At 40.3% G+C, this 22,085-nt stretch overlaps 1 protein-coding gene across 1 annotated transcript; it reads left to right on the top strand.

The window, feature by feature from the left end:
• Positions 1–3,903: 3,903 nt before the first annotated feature.
• Positions 3,904–19,982, top strand: ASMTL (acetylserotonin O-methyltransferase-like; the record flags this gene model as incomplete). Its single annotated transcript, XM_009875260.1, has 7 exons — positions 3,904–4,330; positions 7,266–7,428; positions 9,158–9,342; positions 11,319–11,448; positions 12,565–12,708; positions 13,273–13,395; positions 19,658–19,982. Coding segments are annotated over 7 exons (1,387 nt in total), but the record flags the coding sequence as incomplete, so codon positions are not given.
• Positions 19,983–22,085: the final 2,103 nt, after the last annotated feature.

The following is a 22,085-nucleotide window of genomic DNA, read 5'->3' as shown; positions in this document are numbered from 1 at the left end:
TCAAGAGAGGTGATTCTCCCCCGATACTCTGTTCTTGTGAGACTCCATCTCGAATACTGCGTCCAGTTCTGGTGCCCCCACCATAAAAGGGACATAGATCTGTTGGAGCGTGTTCAGAGGAGGGCCACAAGGATGATCCAGGGGCTGGAGCACCTCTGCTACGAGGACAGGCTGCGGGGGGTGGGATTGAAGACTTTGGGGGGAGCTAATAGCTGCCTTCCAATACCTGAAGGGAACCTACAGGAAGGCTGGGGAGGGACTTTTTACAAGAGTGTCCACTGATAGTAGGACAAGGGGAAATGGGTTTAAGTTGAAGGAGAATAGATTTAGACTGGATCTTAGGAAGAAGTTCTTCAGTACGAGGGTGGCAAGACTTTGGAATAAATTGCCCAGAGATGTTGTGGCTGCCCGCTCCCTGGAGGTGTTCAAGGCCAAGTTGGACAAGGCCTTGAGTAGCCTGATCTGGTTGAGAGGCGTCCCTGCCCATGACAGGGAAGTTGGATTAGATGATCTCTAAGATACAACTTAGGCTGTTCTATGATTTGAGACTTACGGAATTTGCTTTTCCTTTGTGTCAGCTGAAGCTTAGTGAAGGCAAATCAGGCCATGGTTAGCACTATGGACTGCTTATCTGGTGTTCTCAGGTGAACTTTTGGCTCTAACTTCAGTTCTGACTGTGTAAGAATATCAGTTGTGATCTTTTTCGAAGCTCATTTGTGCTATAAAACAGCATAGTCATCTTTTACTGGGGAAAGAGAAACCAGCATAGACTGGATTTATTTAAGTGTGCATGTGTAAACAAGGCATACTTTCTAAACATGTGAGCTTCCCAGTTTATTGGACTGAAGCTAAATAGGATTATGCAGAGAAGAATGTTTTGGCAGGAATACAATTTGTGACATAAATTCCTGGTTAGGTTTTTGGAAGGTGATTTTTAGTACACAGCTCATCATAAAGTTGTCATTTGAAGGAGAAATGACCAGAGATTTCTAGGAAGAATGTCAGGTTGAAAAATATTTTGGGATATTCTCAGTGTTTCCTCTGGAAGAAAATACATTTTGGCAGTGTTATGCTGCAGCAAAATGGCTTATAAGCAGTGCTAGGTAACTCTGTTCATTCTGCTAAAGAGGGCGTGTGACAGCAAGGGTTTCTCAGGGACCAAAGATTGAGAAAATGTATTTCATTACCCTCTGGAGCAGTAGCCAGTTAATCTTCATGTACATAATGACTACTGGTTACACATCTATGCCCATACAGATTTTTCTGACCAGTATTGCAGTTCAAGTGACCATTTGTTTATTTTTGTAATGTCGACTTAATTTTGTGAAATCATACAGGACTTGGTGATCGCGTGAAAAATTAAAAGAAAATTACTCTTGTGCTGTTGAGGATTGGATTGAGTCTTTTTATTGCAATGAAAAAATTGGCATGTAATCTTTCAAGTCAGTCATTGGTGACACAGGGACTAGACACAAGGACTAATTCTAAAAGTATGTGTAAATCAGAGAGGAGGGAAAAAACTATCTCAAGCTGGACTGTGATAAGGCTATAAAATCCCTCAAAAATTTTGGCTGCAGAAAGATCACCTTTCCCTTTCTGCTTTATTCCTCTTCCTCTTTCCAATCAAGAATTTTCTGCCTGCTTTCTTCTTTCCTGGCTCTCCTTAGCAGGGGGAAAAAAAAAAAAAAGAGGGCTGGACCATAGTAATCCTAACTGGTTTGGGCTTGTGTAATGAGTAGACTTGGTTTCTGCCAGCCTCTTTGCCCCATTTTTTTGTTGTGGGTTTTTTTTTTTTTTTTTATAATCTTCCTCTTGTGAGCAGCTTCCTTTGTCCTTGCTTACAACTTCCAGTCTGAAGATCCTATGTGGTTTTTGGTAGCTCCACTCTGAAGGGTGGCGGTGAAGCCATAGGGCTCTACTGCACTCTGGGAGGTGGTGATTGCAGAGGCTGGAGCTCTAACAGTTTCAGACCTAACTATGAAGTAATAAAATGTAGAATGTAGACACCTAAATTTCTTTCCTGGCTGTAGGTTCATTTGTTGGGGTTTTTTTTATTATTATTCCTTTTATTTTTAAATCAGTGGATGTCGCACTTGCTGAAATTATATATTCTCTGTAGCAGTATGTTACTGAAAAGTGGTTTAGTTGCAGCAGTGATCTTGTTTGTCAAAAGGTCTTTAAAGTGAGTTGTAGTTTTCTTATTATAATGCAAACTAACTCATGCTGCACATAGTTCTAGAAATGAAGCCTTACATTTAGTGCTACACTAATACAAGTATGCAGTTACAAAAGCCAGTCAGATTAGCCAGAGCTGTGTAAATATTGATGCATTCTGAGTTTTAGCGTGGAGGACATGTGTTGAAAAATCATTGGAATAGTTACTAACTATGTAGCCTCATGCTTTTGGACTAGAAGCTGTACTGGTAGTAGAGAATCCTACTCAGGATCCAATGCCAGAATATAAAGTTTTGTGTAAAAATAAAAAGATGTGCTCAATTGTGATAGTGTCTTTGCTGGGAATATGGTACCACTGTTTGATGCTTACAATGGTTTTTTGCCTCCCTGTCAGCATATACCAGAATGACTTCATCCTGCTGGAGTGCTACTTCACAAAAATTAAAAGACTTTTCAGTCATTAGAATATTCCTAATTTAGATTGTGTAAATATCTTACAAAAGAAAGAATAACTTAAATGATGACAAAGCTATACAGCGGTGCTTAAAATGCAAGAGTGAAGGAAAAGTCCTGTTCCCTAGTTTATAGCAACTTGAAAATCCTATCTGATGTACCAATTCCTTCATTTCTTTTAGAGTACTATCAGAAAGGGAATTCAGAAATAAGTTATAAAATTGTAAAGAGCTGTTTCTGATCAAATTGTAAGATGAAAAAATCTACAATATTATTTGTGTGGTAACTTTTTTGCACAAGTAGTTTCTGTAATTCCATACTATCTGAAGTTAATAGTTCTGAGACTGACTGACCTTTGGTTTCAGAGCTTGCTGACTTAAGCTTTCAGATTCTTGTGTTATCATGTAGTAAGCCTACTTCTAACTGCCTTGTTCGTTAAATGTGAAGAGTCAAATTGTTGAGTCTACTGCAGCTTATCTGCCTGTATGCATTCCCATTCCACACAGTGCACCTAAAGACAAATTAGATTTCCAAGGTTACTTTCTGTGAAAATACCTTTGTGTGCCAAATTACTAGTGTTACCGTGATGTTTAAGAGCACAGTGTTGTAAACCATAACTCTGCTTATATCTCAGAGGGTTACACGAGAATTGGATAGGGATGAACAGGATAGTAGTGGATTTTGATTGAACAGATTGCTCCTCCCCAAGAAGATCTTATCTTCCTGATCCTCATTTTAGCCGTTCCTGTGACTTGCGACCCACAAGATGTATACAACAGTTGTTTGAGCTCTAAGATTTCTTCTTCAGTGTGAGCTCCTTTTGGAGCCAACATATTCCCAATCACCCTTAAGCCTCTTGCGGAATAGAGCAAAGCTCAGTGTGCAGCTGCGTGACCCCGTGGCAGTGTTGGTCTCGGTGGTGTTTGCTGTTGCCTTTTTGGTAGCCAGGACTTGGAGAATTCCGGGTGACCTATGGCTGCCCAATCTGACTGCAGTCACCTGATATACCTCCTGCTTAGGTGACTATTATGGCACTTGGACTGGCTGAAGCTTGAAAACCTGAGGCTGCTCACCCTTAGTAGAACTACTGATCCTTACATTTATCTTGTGATTTAGTAATTGAAATGTTGAGCCAAACTAGCGAATTTAATCCATCTCTAACTTGCCTACACTAGTCTTTATTCCAGACCCTGCAATACTGCAGATTTGTATTCTGTGCTACCTTTACTCTTAACCTTAATTAGATATATGTCATTTTTGCTTTCTCTTCCGCAGGGACAAGGCTGGTGGGTATGGAATCCAGGCACTTGGTGGAATGTTAGTTGAGTACGTCCACGGAGACTTCCTGAATGTGGTGGGATTTCCTCTGAATCACTTCTGCAAAAAGCTAGCAGAATTGTACTATCCACCCTCCAAACATAATGTACAACATAAAAAGTATGACTCTATCCCTTCTGTGGACACTTTTGAGAACCTAAGTGATGGAGAAGGTGAATCCTCGAGTTTCACAGAGCACAAAGATGCTAGTAAGTTGGAGAGCAGTGGGATGTCTTCCTCGGGAGCTACTTACAAATCTGACAACTGTTCTAGTGTCAGAGCTGGTTTTATGGTACCTTTGGAAAATCAGAATGGAGTGTCGGAAAGTGCAGTAAAACTTCCATCTAAAATTCTTGAGCTGATGGATGGTTTTAGAGCTTCAAAGGTAAGGGAGGAAATAAAACTACTCATTATACTGCTGACTGATATTACTCATTACACTGCTGACTAATATGATTGTTTCACTGGAGTTCAGTATAGAGCAGGTAATGTGAAATACTTTGTCTGGAGGAAGAATGTATTCATGATTAGTATAAAAGGACCGCTGAAGTACCAGAAAATCTAAGATAGCTGAAACTTCTGGTGCAGTGCAAACATTGGGTGTTTTTTGTATTTGCAGTTATCTGTTCTATGAAATTTCAGTTACTCATTTGATAAAAAAATAGTTGATTTGAGAGGGAAAAAAAAATTGAGGTTTTTTTTTTTTTTTACTGATCACAAGAGCACAGTCAAGCAGGAAGTTACCTTTTATGTACTCTGCAAAGAAAATATTTCATATGGTTAATTTATCTGACTTAAAACCATGACAAGAATTGCATGTATTATACTTCTGTTCTAACTTTTAATGCTTAGCATTAGAATTCTGTGCAAGACTTTTTTTTCCTCTTAAGGAGATTGTTTTTTGTACCGTTGCATGTTCTGGATATGTTTAGCTGATAATCTCCATGCAGTTTCTCATGGAGACATGTGCATAACAGCTTGCGAACAGGTCACATGCTCTGTGTTTGCAGCCAAGGGTGGTGGGAAATGAGTAGCTTGCAGTTGTAAGTGCTGCCAAGTTTTCTGCTCACAGCTCCAGGGTAGCGAAGACAGTTGTGAAGAAGGTGAAGGAGAAATTAACACCAGTAATTCTAGTAGATCACTGTTCTCCATCATGTCACTCATATTTTAGAAGGAGATGACAAAAATGCTGAAGTGGTAGTGAAATGACAAATGTGGAACTAAAGATACAACAGATTTGAGGGTGGATGAGGGAAACACGTAAGACGGTGGATGATGGTTCTAATGAAACAGCAGAAAGCTGTACTTGAACCTGAAGGAAAACCATGGCGTGGTCACTGTAGATCTATGAATGTGCTGCTTGCAGGCAGGCAAAGCTTTGCTCATGAGAGATGTGGAATAAAGCAGCCTTCAGATTGCTGTGTTTGTGAACTTCCTTGTATATCCACAGGGAGCAAGTTTTGATCTATTTGAATGGGTAGGATGATGCTTAGCATTTCTTCAATTGAAGTGAAAAAAAGCAACCAAACAAACAGAGAATCATCAGCATTTTGTTGCACATTGTGTATGCTGTTTGCAGTGATGTGATGCTGAATTTGGTTTTGTGCAGTGAAAGATAGTGGAAGCTGTAAATAGAAGCAGAAACTTTCATTTCACAGAAATCCAGTGTAAAATCATAGTATGAAGTGCCGAGTTTCATGTTGAACCAGTGAGAAATTCTTTGTTCAGGGCTTAGAGCTTTGTAAAATTAGTTACTGGTTGCAATGAATGCTTCTTGTGAACTGTCAAAACTCATGACCTCTTTACTCGTAGAACAGTAGTAAGAGCACAAAAGCATGTAGTTTTACAAAAGCTCTCGAGTTCTATTTCATTTTGATCCTTGAGTGTTGTTTCAAGGACTTCATAAAGTGGAGATAAATCTCCTGCAGGCAAAAATGTTGCTGCCTATTTCATTCTGAACAGCTGCTGTTGCAGAACACAAGAGGATCAAGGTTAAATCATACTTTCTCAAACTTAGTGTGTTCTGAATTTGCATAGTCTGATCCATACTCAGATCTCTGAGGATTTCTCTTCTTTCATTTTTCTTTTTTACCCTGCTCCTTGAACTCAAAATTACAGAGTACTAGAAAGAGTGATTTGGATCAACCAAGTTTTTTGACCCTATCTTTTCACCTTCTTTTTCCTGTTTTTATAGTTTCCAGGTGGTATCAGTCCAAAGATTGGGAAGGTCTTGGAAGCCCAAATTGTTGTAGACTTAGATGCAATTGGCTGAGTACTGTGAAAGCCTGGATTATAATAAATACCAGTTATACATTCTTATTTAGAATAAGAAGAAACTGTAAAAAGAGGATGAAGATGATAAAATATAGACAAACAGTAGCAGACTTTCCTCTCAAAGTTAATCTCTTCTCAATTTGGTTTATATTAAAAGGAATGTCAATCCATTTTTTTTTTTCCTTGACAGCCGCTGGTTTTTAAGTGCATTATAGTTGTCTGCAATTGCAAAGAAATGGATTCTGTAATTGCTGTGTGTGCTTCCACTCTTGTGTTCTGCACAGGTTCCTTGGGTTTAGGCATTATAACTGTTTCAGAATACTGAAACTGCAGAATTGCAAATTAATTCCAAATGGAGAGGTATATGTTATCACATCTCATTAACTTTTCCTCTCTGGTTTAGTTAGCATATCTCTACAAGTTCAGTTAAATTTTTCAGCTGAGACAGCTGCACGGCCCATGGGGTTTTCTTGACCATCAAGCACTAGCTGTTCTTTCTTCCCCATTCCATTTGTGCAAGCATGCAGTACAGTTGAGCTCTGAAGTTTTAGTCTTTTTTTTTTTAATTCCCTAATTTTTTTAAACAAAGACTAGTGTTGGTAATACCAAGTAAAGCTGTTACTGCCTTAGTGGAGCTTTCCAGTTCCTTATGTTTTGGGTAGATCAAATTTAATTTGATCTTTGGGCATTGATCCAGATGCTTAAGAATGTTTGACCTTATGGAGCACTCTTATAGATGGGGTATGCTAAATATCTGGATAAAGAGGTGGTCTTCATACAAAGTATGTTGGCTCAGTTCCAGCATGTTTTTGAGTTCCCTTCTCTCTCAAGCACCTCTGTTCAAAATTCTGTTACTTGGCTAAGATAGTCAAATCCTCTGAGAGGGAAGGAAATGTATCGTAGCAATTTTTACTTTTGTTGCACTTCTTAAAGAACAGTAGTTGTGTAGACTAATTCTAGGTGAAAGGTATAGTTGTTTTGTTTCTTGATTGTAGTGTTTTATACATAACTTGCTAACAACTTTTTTTTTTTTTTCCTACATATAGGCTCTGTTTGTAGCCTCTAAGCTGAAGGTGTTTGATCATATGAAGGATAAAGGTCCACTAAAGGCTGTGGATATTTCAAATGAGGTTGGAGCATCTGTGTGTGGAACAGAAAGACTCCTTGATGCATGTGCTGCTCTTGGATTGCTGGAGAAAACACCACAAGGTGATGAATTTCTCCTACACCCAGCTACATATGGTACTGAAAGACATGCAGGACTGGAAGAGATGCTTTAGAGGTCACAGGGTCTGACTTGATTGTGTTGGGTAACTTGGATTTGGGGAAAAGGATTGTTGCTTCTTTGCTTTCATCATTAACTGTAATTTTCATTTGGCGCAGGCTTTATCTAATGAACACCTTCAGGTCTCCTTTGAGAAGTTCTTTAGATTGCTTTTCATATGGACATATTGCTGCCCAAATTTCTATGAAAAAGTTGCATGGGCAGTCTCAGGGAGCAGTGGAAAAGCTCTGATGTATCACGTGCTCTTGGGTCACGGTACAGGCTTGGGGAGGAGCAGAAAAGGACTGGGGAGTGTTGGTCAGCAGCCACCTCGGCACGAGCCAGCAGTGTGCCCAGGTGGCCAAAAAGGCCAATGGCCTCCTGACCTGTATCAGAAATAGTGTGGCCAGCTGGAGTAGGGAAGTGATTGTCCCCCTGTACTCAACACTGGCGAGGGCACGCCTTGAGTACCGTGTTCAGTTTTGGGCCCCTCACTAGAATAAAGACACTGAGGTACCCAAGCATGTCCCAAGAAGAGCAACAAAGCCGGTAAAGGGTCTGGAGCACAAGTCTTAGGAGGAGCGGCTGAGGGAGCTGGGGTTGTTTAGCCTGGAGAGAAGGAGGCTGAGAGGAGACCTCATTGCTCTCTACACCTACCTGAAAGGAGGTTGTAGTGAGGTCAGGGCCAGTGTTCAACCAAGTAGCAAGTGATAGGACAAGAGGAAGTGGCTTCAGGTTGCAGCAGGGGAGGTTTTGATTGAATATTAGGAAAAATTTCTTCACCGAAAGGATTGTTAAGCGTTGGAACAGGCTGCCCAGGAAAGTGGTAGAGTCACTATCCCTCAAGGCATTTAAAATGTGTAGATGTGGTGCTTAGGGATATGGTTTAGTGGTGGACTTGGTAGTGTTAGGTTTATGGTTGAACTCGGTGATGTTTAAGGTTTTTCCAACTTAAACAATTCTATGATTCTATCTAAAATAAGATTCCATTCCCTACTGCCATAACGCAGAGTCACAATATTTAGCAGAGAATCAAGGTTTTAATGAGGAGAGGTCTGGAATGTGCTTCTCTTCATGGGCAACAGCTTAAATTTTAGTGCCTCTAGCTTGGAACAGTGCTTGGAGGTGTATGTAGGTGGGGGAGTCATTATTGGGATTAACTTTTTCAGGCTGCACTGTGTAGTTACAGGTTTCTGTATGCATCATTTACATATTAAGACCTGAAAAGGTCAAGTGCCAAGAAAAGGAAATAAAGCTGGCTTTTAACTCTTGTTAGAGGACAAGACTAAGGAGAAGGTCTTAAAGGAAAGCATACGAGAGAAAGCTTGAATTTAAGGGAGTAGCCATAATCTAAAGACAAATGTGGTCAATAATGAGTAAATTCTCATACTTTCCCTTGAATATTATGTTATTATGTGTCTCACTGAGGTAATCTGTTTTTAAAAAAAAAGTCTGCCCTCCAGCATCTAAATTCTTTTTATTGGCAAATTACTTGCTCCTTTTAAGAATAAGACATTTCAAATTATTTTATAGAAATCTGCACACAAAATAGTATAATAAAATCAGGAGTTGCTGGCTATTTAACAGCTATGCAGGAAAACAAGCCTTCAGATTTTAAATGACAGGTGCTAAGTACGGAAATAAAGCTGGTTGCAATTGTTTTCTTCCCATAAGGCTACAGTAATACAGATTCAGCAAATACCTACCTGACCTCAGATGGTGCATATTCACTTCATGGCTACATTATCCACTCTAATGACCACCTTTGGCCTCTCTTCACAAACTTGGAGTCTGCTGTCAAAGAAGGCAGCAGGCAGAACCATCGAGCCTTTGGAAAGAAAGCAGAGGATTTGTTTAAGGTAATAACTGTTATTAGTATCAAAACTGGCTGTGAGGAGCCCAGAACTGATATAGGAGCAAATGGAGACTGAGCCATCTAAGAAGGCTGATCATTCTCAGAAATAATAGAAACACAGTGCAACCTGCTAGTGACAGACTTCTGCTGCCTTCAACTTCAGGCTCTGAAGTGCTGGAGCAATCACAGAATTTACTGGGAACTTCGAGTGCTGAGGAAAATTCTCTGATGAAAGTGTTGTCCACTCAGCTGACACGCTCTCAGAACAACCTCTGGGCCTGTTTTACTTTTATGAGGCCTTTTTATAACACCAGGTTGTACTTTATCACACATGCATTCCATGTTGGTTTCCACCCACTTGGTACTGATACGCATCCAGGTCAGTCTGTGCTCACAGTGTATTCAAAGCTATTTTCAAAGTCATTTTGTGTTGATGCAGTGGAGAAAGGAGCCAGTCTCTTTTATGGTGGTTTGTAGTTTTCTATGTATTTCCAACTGGTATATGTTGCTGATAAGAGTTGTAATCCTTCCTTCCATTTCCATCTCTGTAGTATTCCTTTTGCAGTGCTAGTCCAGGTGGATGTGTTTAGACTGGAAAATCACTTAGAGTTGTAACTAGCCTCACCTGTCAATTATCAACTTGGTGGAGCAGGTTGTGAGGCATAAATATTTGTGCCTGTTTAAGGAAAGGGCTAGTAGAGTAAGCAGGGGAACATATTGTGACTTCATCTCTGATAGCACTGCTGCCTTAAAGTGTACTTCAGACTACAGATTCTTAATTTGTACTTAACTTCTAGATGCCAATGAAACCAGTCTCCTGAAGGAGATGTCTAAATCCCTCATATATAGTTGATGGAAGGAAATAAGAGCTTTTGGAGACTTAAGAAGGTCCTAAATGCTAGTACCTATATTACTGGTGGACAGAACCTCCTTTAGGATCCTTCAGAGGCCCTTTTAAAGGGACTTTAGATACCTGGCTTTAGGGTAGGTACTGTAGTAGGTGTCTAAACTTATGTGCAGGTTTAATCATTTTAACGTAGGTAAACTGGATCTCATCCTTTGTTAAACATCTGGATTACCCACTTGAGTTTGGGTGATGCTCGCAGCAGGAGTTGCTACCAGTTCAGGGCTGGGCTCCATATGTGTGCAGGTCAGTATGTCCAAGCACAATATATGGGCTCCCTATGGCACTGTGCATACCACAGCCTGGAAATTCTCCTGTTTCGTGGTAGCTGTAAAACCAGATGTAACTTATGAAGTCTGCATGAAGGTATGACATAAAGGGGCTCATGTTTATGTATCATTTCAAAGATGAAGTCATGAGGTTTGCTGATACTGAATGCTTGTATCTCACCTAATCAAAAAAACCGCAGTATAGACCTTAATGTGTCTGGTTTAAATTACAGCCCAATCATCTAGTTATTATCCCATCATGGGAGAATAAATGTCAGAATTAAATGACAGCAATTTGTGAGTATATGAAAAAGGAGGAGGACTTAGGAGACTGAAAGAAAAAATTCAATCTGTCCTTTCCAACAGTTTCAACTTTGGAGATGTCTTGCTGTGGAGCAACTGCGTTAGTAAACGTATATCAAAAGTACACTATTTCTTTGAAAAGCACTTTTCAGATTACCCCTTCTTCTTGCTGTGCTGTCCCAGCTTCAATGGGCAGAAGTGGTGAATTTAATAACCCTTGGGACATCATCAAGATCAGGTTGAAAGCAGCCAAGTGTGCATCCTTATAGACACACTACAAAAGATGTCTGTGTGGTCAGAATTTTTGAGAGGATACAAAAATCTGCTCATCGCTATAGTGAAATGGCAAGGGACTTGGATGAGTGGCTAGTAAATGGCACTTCTAACTGGTCTTTTAATTTTAGAATTCTGATGTTAATGGTGTGCACCTACTGCCTTGGTTGTGCAGTTTTAGTTACATAGTGAAAAAGAATTTCAATTACTTTTTTTTTTTACCCTTTTTAGGTCTATTATCACAGCCAGGAGGCGAAGCAACGTTTTATGGCTGCCATGCATAGCATTGCCCACCTGACAGCAAGAGATGTGGCTACAGCATTTGATCTTTCACAGTTTAAATCTGCTTGTGATTTAGGAGGTACTGCCTGTAATTGAAGTTACATACAAATTAAAAGGAAAAGCTTGATTTCAGTTTTATATTTCCTTACTTAAAACATATGTGCATATTTTTTTACTAGAACTACAATAATATTATCTACTCTTATTTTTCGGGTATTATAATGTCAGAGTAAAAGGACTGAGTACAGTTAACTGAAAGCAGAGTTACTGAAATGGTATTTGAGAAGTTTGAAATAAGTGAATGGTTGATGCAATCAGTTCCATACTGACCCAGCTCAACACAGAAAACAGGATGGTTAGTAGCTCAGCTGATGAAATATTGGGCTGAGAGTTCTGTTTTCAGCTGTGCTATTGCTGTCCTTCGGTAGGTCTAAGATTTTCAAAAGTCACTAAATATTTGTATCTAATTACTTCTAGACTGTGATGTCAAACTTGAAACACTGCACTGCTAGAACAAGTGTCTTGATTCTTTTAGAGTTGGTTTGTTTTGTGTGGGTTTTTTTAGTTATTCATATCTAAGATAACCACCAAAGTGTTGAAGATCAATGATACACCTGAAGAAACTCTTGTTAGAATCCTTTTTTTGCCCTGTGCTTGGAGTTGTACAGAGGGAGTGTTATTACACAGGGAAAGATCCACTGTAAAAGGAACACTTTACTTACTGCCTGGGGAAGTGGACAGTGTGTCAGAGAACTTCCCACAGTACTGGTGTGACCTTTGTCACTTGTGCAGAGACTTCAAGACTTTACTATCCCTGTGTTTCACCATGCTGGAGAGTATTTGTCAAACCTCCTGTATTAGCGCTTTATAAATGGTCAATAGTTCTAGTGGTCCCTACCCACAAATTAAAAGTCCTTGCCCTTTTATTAATGTTATGCTAAAACATATACTGAAGCACTGGTATCAAAGGTCATATTAGCTATTATATGGCAGTATGGAGTTGTGCCTGCATTGCTCAAGCTTTAAAGCATTGTTCTATCCACCCTGAACTGCTGTTGCCCATGTTAATCATAGAGCTGACTGTCGACCTCTGATTCAATGTCTCTTTTTTAATGTTATAAACAGCCTTGTCTTTAAAAATGTAAGCAAATACTGGGAGAAAAGACTTGATTTGACTTCCTCAAACTTCCAACAGGTTGCACTGGAGCTCTGGCTCATGAATTAACACAAATATACCCAAATCTCAAGGTCACAGTATTTGACCTTCCGGAAGTCATTTCAAACATCTCTAACTTTCAGCCTTCAGGCCAACATGCTGCTCAAGTGACATTTGTCTCAGGTAAATGTTTTGTCTTATTTCTGTTATTCCAGAGCACAGAGCAGGCTCTTGTGCTGCAGAACATGGTGTGCTACCCTGCTCCGACTCCAAACATGCCATAGTACAGGACAATGTAGGCTAAACAAGGACATTGTATTTTTCAAGCATGTGGAGATAAAACCAAACTGGCTGTGGCTGGAGAACATGTATAAATAAGGAAGTACAAATTAGTAATTTTTGAGTACCATTAGGTGTACTGCATGTCTTTATCTCAGGCTGCATGTCCTTGTCTCAGGCTTTTATTTTCTAGGCAAGATCAACACATAAGGGACTTCAGTATCTCCTTCCTTGCTTGAGGATTTCTCTCAATTTTCATGGTACAGAATTCTTACCTGTGATCTGTTCTTCTCTTTAACTACACTTTCTTTATCTGCAAATCAGTGCATACCTCTACCTGTTCATTCTTGTTTCTTTCTTTCTTTACCTCTGCTGAAGCTCCTACTTCCTCCACAGTATTTTCATTTCGTTTTGTAGAAATGTGCTCTGTGGTTTCTGTAGGAATGTACTAATTCTGCTTTCCAACAGGTGACTTCTTCAAGGATAATCTTCCAGAAGCCGACCTTTATATCCTTTCACGTGTTCTTCATGACTGGCCTGATGAAAAGATACATGTTCTATTAAGCAAGATATCAGCTGTTTGCAAACCAGGTAAGTTTTATTCATCTTGTGGACTTAAAGATACATGTTAATGCATAAACACAATGAATAAGCACAAGAAGTTCACATTAAAAAGAAAAATCTTTCTTTCCCATCATCGTAGCCTTTTCTTGAATGACTATGCTTGCCTTATGGTAATACCTACTAAGGAAAAAAAAAGAAACAAAGCTGCTAATAAAACTATATAAATCAAGCCTTACTATAGTTGCAGGCTTCACATACAACCACATCATCTCCCCTATCTCTGTCATGCCCAGTCTTTCTTACTAACCTCTTGTATCATGAAATACGTATACATATGCTTATTTCTATACGTACAAATAGTCTTAACTAAAGTTGCTTTAGGTTAATTGAGAAGCAGCAGTTTGTTTTGCTATCTCAGTGTAGTGCCCATAATATGGAGTTCAGCACTACTTTATGCAGTTTTCCTGAGAAATATGTAGCCTCTTCTTTCTCTTACATTTGAACCATAGAATATCTCAAGTTGGAAGGAACCCATAAAATCATCAAGTCCAACTCCCTGCTCCTCACAGGAGTACCTGAAATTAAACCATATGACTAAGAGAGTTGTCCAGACACTCTTTGAATTCTGACAGGCTTGGTGCAGCGACCTCTTCGCAGGGAAGCCTGTTCCAGTCACTCTCTGGTCACCAGAGAGAGGAGATCAGCGCCTTCCCCTCCGCTGTCCCTCTTGAGGAAGGTGATGAGGTCATCCCTCGGCTGCCTTTTCTCCAAGCTGAACAAACTGAGTAGCCTTATCCACTCCTCCTAAGTCTTGCCCTTGAGACCTTTCACCATCTTGGTTGCCCTCCTCTGGACACACTCTAATAGCTTGATGTCTGTTTTACTGTGTGCAGTATTGTGTCCATGTGTCTGGGGTGTCCTGGAGTCTGCAGGACACTCAAAGCACCGGTGCAGTGTAGAGTTGGGACAGTCACCTGCCTTGACCAGTTAGTAATGCTGTGCTTGATGCACTTCAGGATATAGTTGGCCTTTTTGGCTGCTAGGGCACACTGTTGGCTCATATTTGGACAATAGTAAAGATCAAAGGAGAAGACAAAAAGCAGAAAAGCCCAACTGCCAAGATCAACTGATTCTGTAATCCAGCAAGATCAATTGTAGCTATGAAGTTTGTTTCATAGGACAGCAGTCAAAATTAGATCTAGGATATAAAGCATAAGCCTGTTTATAAATAATGAAAGAAAATTGTAGGTGACTGTCTTACCCCAATCTTTGCCTAAGAAGGTTATGACAGAGGTTTCAGGGAGTTGCTTGGTTCAAACAAACAAGACTGAGTTTACGAGCATAGTCAGGAAGTGATCTGAACTTCACTGAAGTGGAGACAGTGCTCTAAACTCCTCCTTCCTTTATAACAATTAAATGGTTGCTTCCAGGAAGAGATTACTGAAAGTAAAGTTCTGTCACTGATTTTCAATGAAGACCATTAAAACACTAGCCTGAGGGACCTCTATAACTGTCTCTGAACAAAATCCTGAAAACTTAAAGCTAGAAATAATTAACTGAACCACTTTTGGTTGTTTTGGAAATGCAGGAGGTGCCTTGCTAGTGGCAGAAATTGTACTTGATGAACAGAAGATGTGCCCTCCCAGAGCTGTACTACAGTCCCTCAGTATGACTGCAGGCAAGCAGAGAAGTGGCTCAGAATATAAAGAGCTACTGGAGAAATACGGATTCACAAATGTACAAGTTAAGATCACAGGAAATTTATTAGATGCTGTTTTGTGCTTCAGGAAGAGTGAGGCACTGTAGTGTGCCAGGAAGCAAACTGCGATGCCGCGTTTTTACAACACTTGAGCCATAGACCCATCATCAACCAGCATGTATTTTCAGTTTAGGGTCCTTTTGACCCTTTGTCTGAAGGACAGTTGAATAAAAGTTGGACTGCAGCTTCTGCAGGAGTGAGTTCCATGCGTTTAAAAAGTGGCATGGCATGTTAAAACTGTGTGCTTTTATGAGCCACGTTAATACCTTAGTTTTCTTTGACCTTAATATTAAAAAGAATTCTTACCTCCGCGGTGTGTTCAGTGGTTACTGCTCATTTTTATCAGAAGTGAAAAAATAAAAATGAACACTGTGCCACCTGTCTCATTTGGGGATGCTAGTTCTTTTTTCACTTTTCTATGGGGCTTTACTTAGTTGTCTCAAGAATACCCTTTTTTTTTTAAAGCACTCTTTCAGAAGGCAAAAGTGAAAATAGGACAAAGCTCAAAACAGGTTCCTACAGCAGTTACAATGTCACAGAAACTTGAGCAGCCTCTGACCCCTAGCCCCAGTATGTACCCACACAGGCTGCAGCTGAGAGCTGTTCCTATCAGTTTTGGGTTTTTCTGAATATGGTTAAATGGTCATATATGCTTTCTGTCTCATTATATGAGATGAGTTTTAGGATTTACATAAAAAAATCTCTTACAGAAATGAAAAATGGAAGTTTCTTCATGTTCCAGTCTTTAATTGGAGAAGTACTGTATCCCATCAATTCAAGTAATGTGTCACTAGTGTCATCTTTCCTAATGTTTATTTTTATCTGATACTTCACTGATATTTATTTTTTTCTATTTAAACTGTACTTTGTAGTAGAAGTCTTCCTGGAGATTAAAGTTGCACTTACAACCTAGCTTTTTTTTTCTCTATCAGTTGTGAAAGTTTCTTGCCTGTCACACTTCTACAGCAGTAATCCCAATAAACGTGTGAAAGAGGCCGTGCCTGTGCTGAATCACTAACCTCAGCAAATTAAAGAGAGTTGATGATCAAGGTCAAGAGTTGTATCTGCCTGGTAGACTCTGTCTTACGTTAATTAATCAGAAGTTACTTTGCTCTTTGAGCACTAAGTGAAGCAAATGTGCCACAGTGATGGAATTCCTTATGAGAAATGTACTTACTACAGAGCATTTCAGCTGCACAAAATCAGGGGAATGTCAGACTTTTGCCACGCTGGGGTTTTTAATTCTTACCAGGTTTTTATGAATGGAAATTTGACTGATCTCATCTGTACAGACATTTAAAGAGATAAAGAAAAATACTAACTGAATAAATTTTAAATGTGGTTTATTGTTGTTTTCTCTGTATGGACATGAAGCTTGCCATTATGCTTAACATGTTTGTATTTTAAGAGAAGCTTATTCCAGCAATCAGATGTTTCTAATCTCAAAATTATTCATAAAGTTCATAATGCTATTCTTTAAGCTGCTGTAAGCTGTTTGAGTCAGAAAATTTCAGCCTTAAAGTTGGCACACCTGGAACTGTCACAGGCATTAAAACTGTGCCTCTAAGTACTATATATCTGCCTATAAAATTTGACTAGAATGTGCTTAGCTACTTTACAGCCTCAATGCACTCTGTGATTAGAGCACAGCACTGGATGCCCACTAAGCATTAGGCCCTTGGGCACGGTGTCTTGTGGTAACGCACTGCAGCTTTGCACTCTCAGGATAATTAAGCACTGGAGCACATTGCCTGCAGAGGTGGAATCTGCCCTTGGAGGTTTCAAGACCTGAGAACAAAGCCCTGACTAAGCTGAGCTGACTGCAGAACTACCTCACTTTGAAAGAGACTGGAGATCTCCTGTGGTCCTTTTCAGCCTAAGCTCTTCTGTAATCATTTGATGTAGCCCAGTCACCTGAGAAATGATAAACTTCTGTCATTAATTGAGATTTTCAGTTACTCTGGAGAAAGCTGGGATCTTGTTCTGACTGGTAGATGGGATGGATTTAATGGTGTTACACTGAAAAGACTTCCTAAGGAATAGATGTAATCAAGATAAAAATGAGCCTGTTTGCTAATCAAGACATGAAAAATGCAGAGCCTAAGTTTTAAAATCCAAATAAACTTCTGCTAATAAAGCCTGCAGGTTTTGTTTTGCTCCTTAGGAAGTGACATTTGGCTATGTTTTCCTGAGGATGCTGTCTTTTACCCATGTTGTGCCTTAACGATTTAGAGGAAACATGATGCACAGAAAATAATTTTTGGAGTTGGAGAACTGGGGGGGTGAACAGGATGATGGACGAACAATAGAAACAAGACCTTCAGGACTCCCTCACTGAATGATGAGGTATGAATCCTTGAGGAAGATAGAAGTTTCTAAGAAAGATGAGGCACAACAAGGTTGGCTGTCCTAACTCAGTCATTTTTACGTTAATTTTTGACCTCATTACAGCTATTAACAGTAATTGTGCCTGGAAAAGTAATGGGACAGAAGTGAAGGGGTCGTATGTCAGTCATCTGAGCCACCCAGCGCAAAAGTTTAGGAAGAGCTATTTAATGGCTAAGCCCCTTTGTGTGAGCTCTCCATTCAGTTTTGGATGCATTAACTGACTCCTGGATAGTGGAAGTATTTAATATGAGGTTTCATTTTGATTTTAAAAAAGTTTTTGGAGGACTGGCACTTCACTTTCCCATCTTTTGGCTGGACATTATGTCCTTGATAAACAGTGACAATCTGTATTAAAGGACCTTATAATGCAGAAAAGACTGTTATGACCATTAATTTTTATCTGCTGTAAAACCATGGCCAAAATTTCAGGAAGCAAAGCATGCTTCCTGAAAGGATTGAAAGTTAGTTCTGTTTCAGTCTCTCTCATAAAGAAGTTTCAACTACATTAGTAAATCTTCATTAGCTGCAGAGAGAATTCTTTTTTTTAATTTTTGCCTGTTACTGTGCCTAATTTTCGAAGGTGATCTTCCCGCATAGGTTGTGCTTTCTGGGTATATTTTTTTAATTTCAAAGTACCCTGATGTTATCTGGATGTCCCAAATAACTTCCCTTGGCAAAATATAGCAACCGTTCTATTTGTGTTGTCCATTTAGATTTTAAAATATTTCGGTGCTGTCTTCTGAAGCTGTAACATAATGGTGATTTAGAAATTATAATTTTGCATTAATCTACCTAGCAACGCTTGCTGTGTGAGCAGGAACAGCGATTCGCAGGTGTCTCTGTTGAAGGATCACACAGGAAGACAGGGAGGGAATAGAAACCCCTGAATCATAGCAGATGTGCTTTATCACCCAAACTTTAGATACTAAGTACTAGGCTTTTGAATCATTTAGTCACCCTGAGCTCTGCCAAGCAGTAGAAAACCAGGCATTTTGAGAGGATGATTGATTCCTCTTGCCTACTTGTGAAAGGAAATTTCCTGGTTTTCTTAAGAAAAGTGAATTTACGTTTCATAGTGGGTGGAGCATATTTCAGAGGGATAGCTGAAATGCAGTTATCTAATCTATGGATGACTGAAATAGGGCAGAAGAGTCCCACAGGACACATAAATGTAGGTTCAGGCTCACTTCAGACATGCTTGGCTAATGCTTTTTCTTTGTGAAGCAAACCTGTGTCATTGGTTCATCACAGGGGAAGTGGCTTGAACTTGCATTGAGAAAGGTAGCTCAATATGGGGAAGAAACAGGGAATTTGTTAAACTGTTGGAAGGAATTTCATGACTCCTGATGTTTAACACCGAGGTGTCAGCCAGCATTTTATCCACAGATGTCAGTTTCTTCTCTAAGAAACTGCCCTGTTACACTTAATTTACTTTTTATCAATTGTTCAATGTGTGAGGTGCACAGGTAGGTATGGCTCTGAGGAGAATGTCAGAAAGATGGGGATGGTAGTACTAAAATCAATGGAAAATGCTGCTATTTTGATCTGAGTGGGTAGCTTCTTACACTCACTGTGCCAAGAGAAACCACCACACAAGATGCAGAGCCAAAAGACAAGTAAAATGACATTTGTTTTGTCAGTAGCCCTCTCGTCTTCCTTTTCCCCTCACGGGTCTGAAGATGGAGGAAGAGGCCATCTGTAAAGAGGATCATTTGCGTTCTGCTCACATCCCTAGGTCAATCCCACCACAAAGACCTCAGTTCCTACAGAAATAGTGTACAATATGGACTTCTCTGCTTCTATAAAGTTTGCCATCCCCCACTTTGTCTGCTTGGCACCATTTCAATATGAATGTGATATAACGGCTATTCCTAACCATCATGCCAAGCCTAGAGGAGTCATCCTCTCTTGCCCTGGAAACACAGACGTGACTTGACTTGTGTTTAATGCCTCCATAATGTAGAAGGGAATTTCCCGGATTTTGTGAGAGGAGCAAATAATACATTTAATAGTGGGTTACTCATTTAATAGCAGAGCAAAATACAACCTGTGGCTTGTAGTTTGCACCCTTATATACGCTACCAGAAATTCTCTTGCCTTATAATGGAATACTACTGTTGCATGCCTTTGTTTTTAAATTAGGCTGTGGGGTTTTGCTGGCTGAAATGGTGTTGGACGATGAGAAGAAGAACAGGAGTGCAGCTCTGCTGCAATCTTTGAACATGCTGGTGCAGACAGAGGGAAAGGAGAGAAGTGGCTCCGAATATCGAGGCCTACTGGAACAACATGGATTCACAAATGTCAAAATCCGATTGACGGGGAATTTGTTAGATGCCATTCTCTGTGTTAAGACCTAGGAAAAAAATGGATTTAGTAATAAAATCTGGCTGTCTCTTGTCATGTTTGATGCTTTGAAATTATGCAAATACATTCTCAGTTTCCCATTAGTATCATAAACAGGAAATGTTATGTCAGCTTTCTGAAGTTACTTTTACAAAGGGGGAGTGACTGACTGCATTTGTTGTAAATTTGAGTAAAAATATGCCAGAAGATTCTGGCATCATATGATGGCTGTGTTACTGCGGCTGCACAACACTTGTAGTACCCTCAGAAGCAAGTCTCCAACCACGAATGGTGTCAGCAGGCCTACGGCAGTACTCACGTTGCTCAGAAATCTGTTTCTTCATACTTGGTGCTATTAGAATACTCCAGCTTTTAGACCGTCACACACTGCTTTGCCCCTCTTTCAGGAGGTTAGTGCAGGTATCTCAATACTCCATCGCCATCCGTTTTAATACAATTTATGTTACAATCTCTTATAAATAAACATTCCTAATGAAGTCTGGAAACTGCTCCTGCAATGGCGTAGTCAAGATTGGAAACAGGAACTGGAACAGCAGCTTCTCAGGAGAATCAAGACAGACTCCTCCTCTGCCTTCTGTGAGGTTTCGGGAAAAAAGCAGTTGCATGAAAGAGCAAGTTTCGTCTGTGACTGTAATTGGAGATGAGATTTAGTGGCACCACATTAGATTTAAGAGCCTCCTCCTCCTTGTTTTAGCCCTACTTAATTTGTGAGCTCCTACGAAAGTGGATAGCAGAGCACGAGATTAGATAAAGAACAGGAAAGGAAAAAAAGAACGGAAACATGAGAAAATGCAAGGTGCTAAAGATAAAAGGATTTCCCCCAGTCAGATGTGTCTGAGCTCCCAACGTGACTGGGACAGGACAACTATTGACTGGAGTTCCATGTCACAAAAGTTACATACGTTTTACCTTCATTTTTCAAACCAACGACACTTTCAAGGCCTAGAATACAAGGTTCTCTTTTATTCTGTAGAAGATTTCATGGGGAAAAGAATCCCAGCCTTGCATACATTGTGTTGTGTCTAACAGTATTTACATTCAGTCACGAGCCTTTGTTTAAAAGAAAACTACTGCGCTAAGCTGCACATGCCTGCCTGAGAACACGCACCACAGCCTTCCATTGATTTCATCTTGTAGCAAATATGCCCTATGTGGGCACATCAGTTGACTGTATCTGTATTATGATTTAGAATTCAAAACAGCACACAGTGTACTTCACCTCTTTTGATGTGCAAAAAAAAAAAGTACAGTAACACATAACACACAGCATACTGTACCACAGCAGGGCCAAAGGCTACACCTGTTCTCACAAGTCCTCTGAGGGAGATGCTTTCATTTTGAAATCTTGGCAAAGTACATACATGTGTAAGCAGTGGTTTCGGACACCTCAGCTACTGCAACTTTGTGGTTCACGAGTCATCTATTAAAAAAAAAAAGTATGTTTGGCTTTGTTTTGTAGGAAACGTTCATTAAAAGTGAAAGCAATAACCAAATGTGTGCACAAACTAATGCCCTCAAGTTAGAACAATTTCAAGACTTACTTTTAGAAAGAATAGCTATAATTTCAGACAGAAGTTTGGCCGTTAGGTGCAAAATTTCACTTTCAGCATACAGTAGAATTATCAGAAATTACTGACAGACACAGGGCCTGTCTTGGTAGGGGTAGAGGCCCTGCCCTGGACACCTGCTAGGGCAACCTGCAGGTGAGCTTTTCACAGCATCTAACTTTGAATGTCTGAGCAAGAAGCTGGGACCACACTTCCCAGTCACCCCTCTAGGAAACCGTTCTTTGGCTTTGGAGCAGCTCAGTGATGGGCAGCAAAGCCCCAGTGTTGCGTGACACCTGGCACCACCATCGTGTGGAGAAGCAGCTGGGAACAGAACCTGGAAACAAGGAGATGCCTTCAACCAGCATTACTCTGAGGCTGGTGAGCAGGGAGCACAATTGATCAGTGCCCCAAACCCGCTCCGCTCCACCTAACAGCTGCTGCTGCCACCCAGGGCCCCACACACAAGCTGTGCCTCCATCCCCCACTGGCTTCCACCAGTCACCACTAAACGAGGCTCCCAGCTCGCTGGGTTGTGCTGCCTGCTGACCGGCCGGGCGCACAGACCCGTACCCCAATTCCGCTGCTCCATCGGCCTCGTGCCCTGCCCCGTGTCCGGCTGCCTGGGCCACGCCGTGTCGGTGACCCGTTCGGTTGTG

The sequence above is a fragment of the Apaloderma vittatum genome, unplaced genomic scaffold (assembly GCF_000703405.1).
Source record: "Apaloderma vittatum isolate BGI_N311 unplaced genomic scaffold, ASM70340v1 scaffold22528, whole genome shotgun sequence".
NCBI classification, from domain to species: Eukaryota; Metazoa; Chordata; class Aves; order Trogoniformes; family Trogonidae; genus Apaloderma; species Apaloderma vittatum.
Note: the sequence above shows the minus strand (reverse complement) of the source record. Positions and strands in the feature narration are given on the sequence as shown.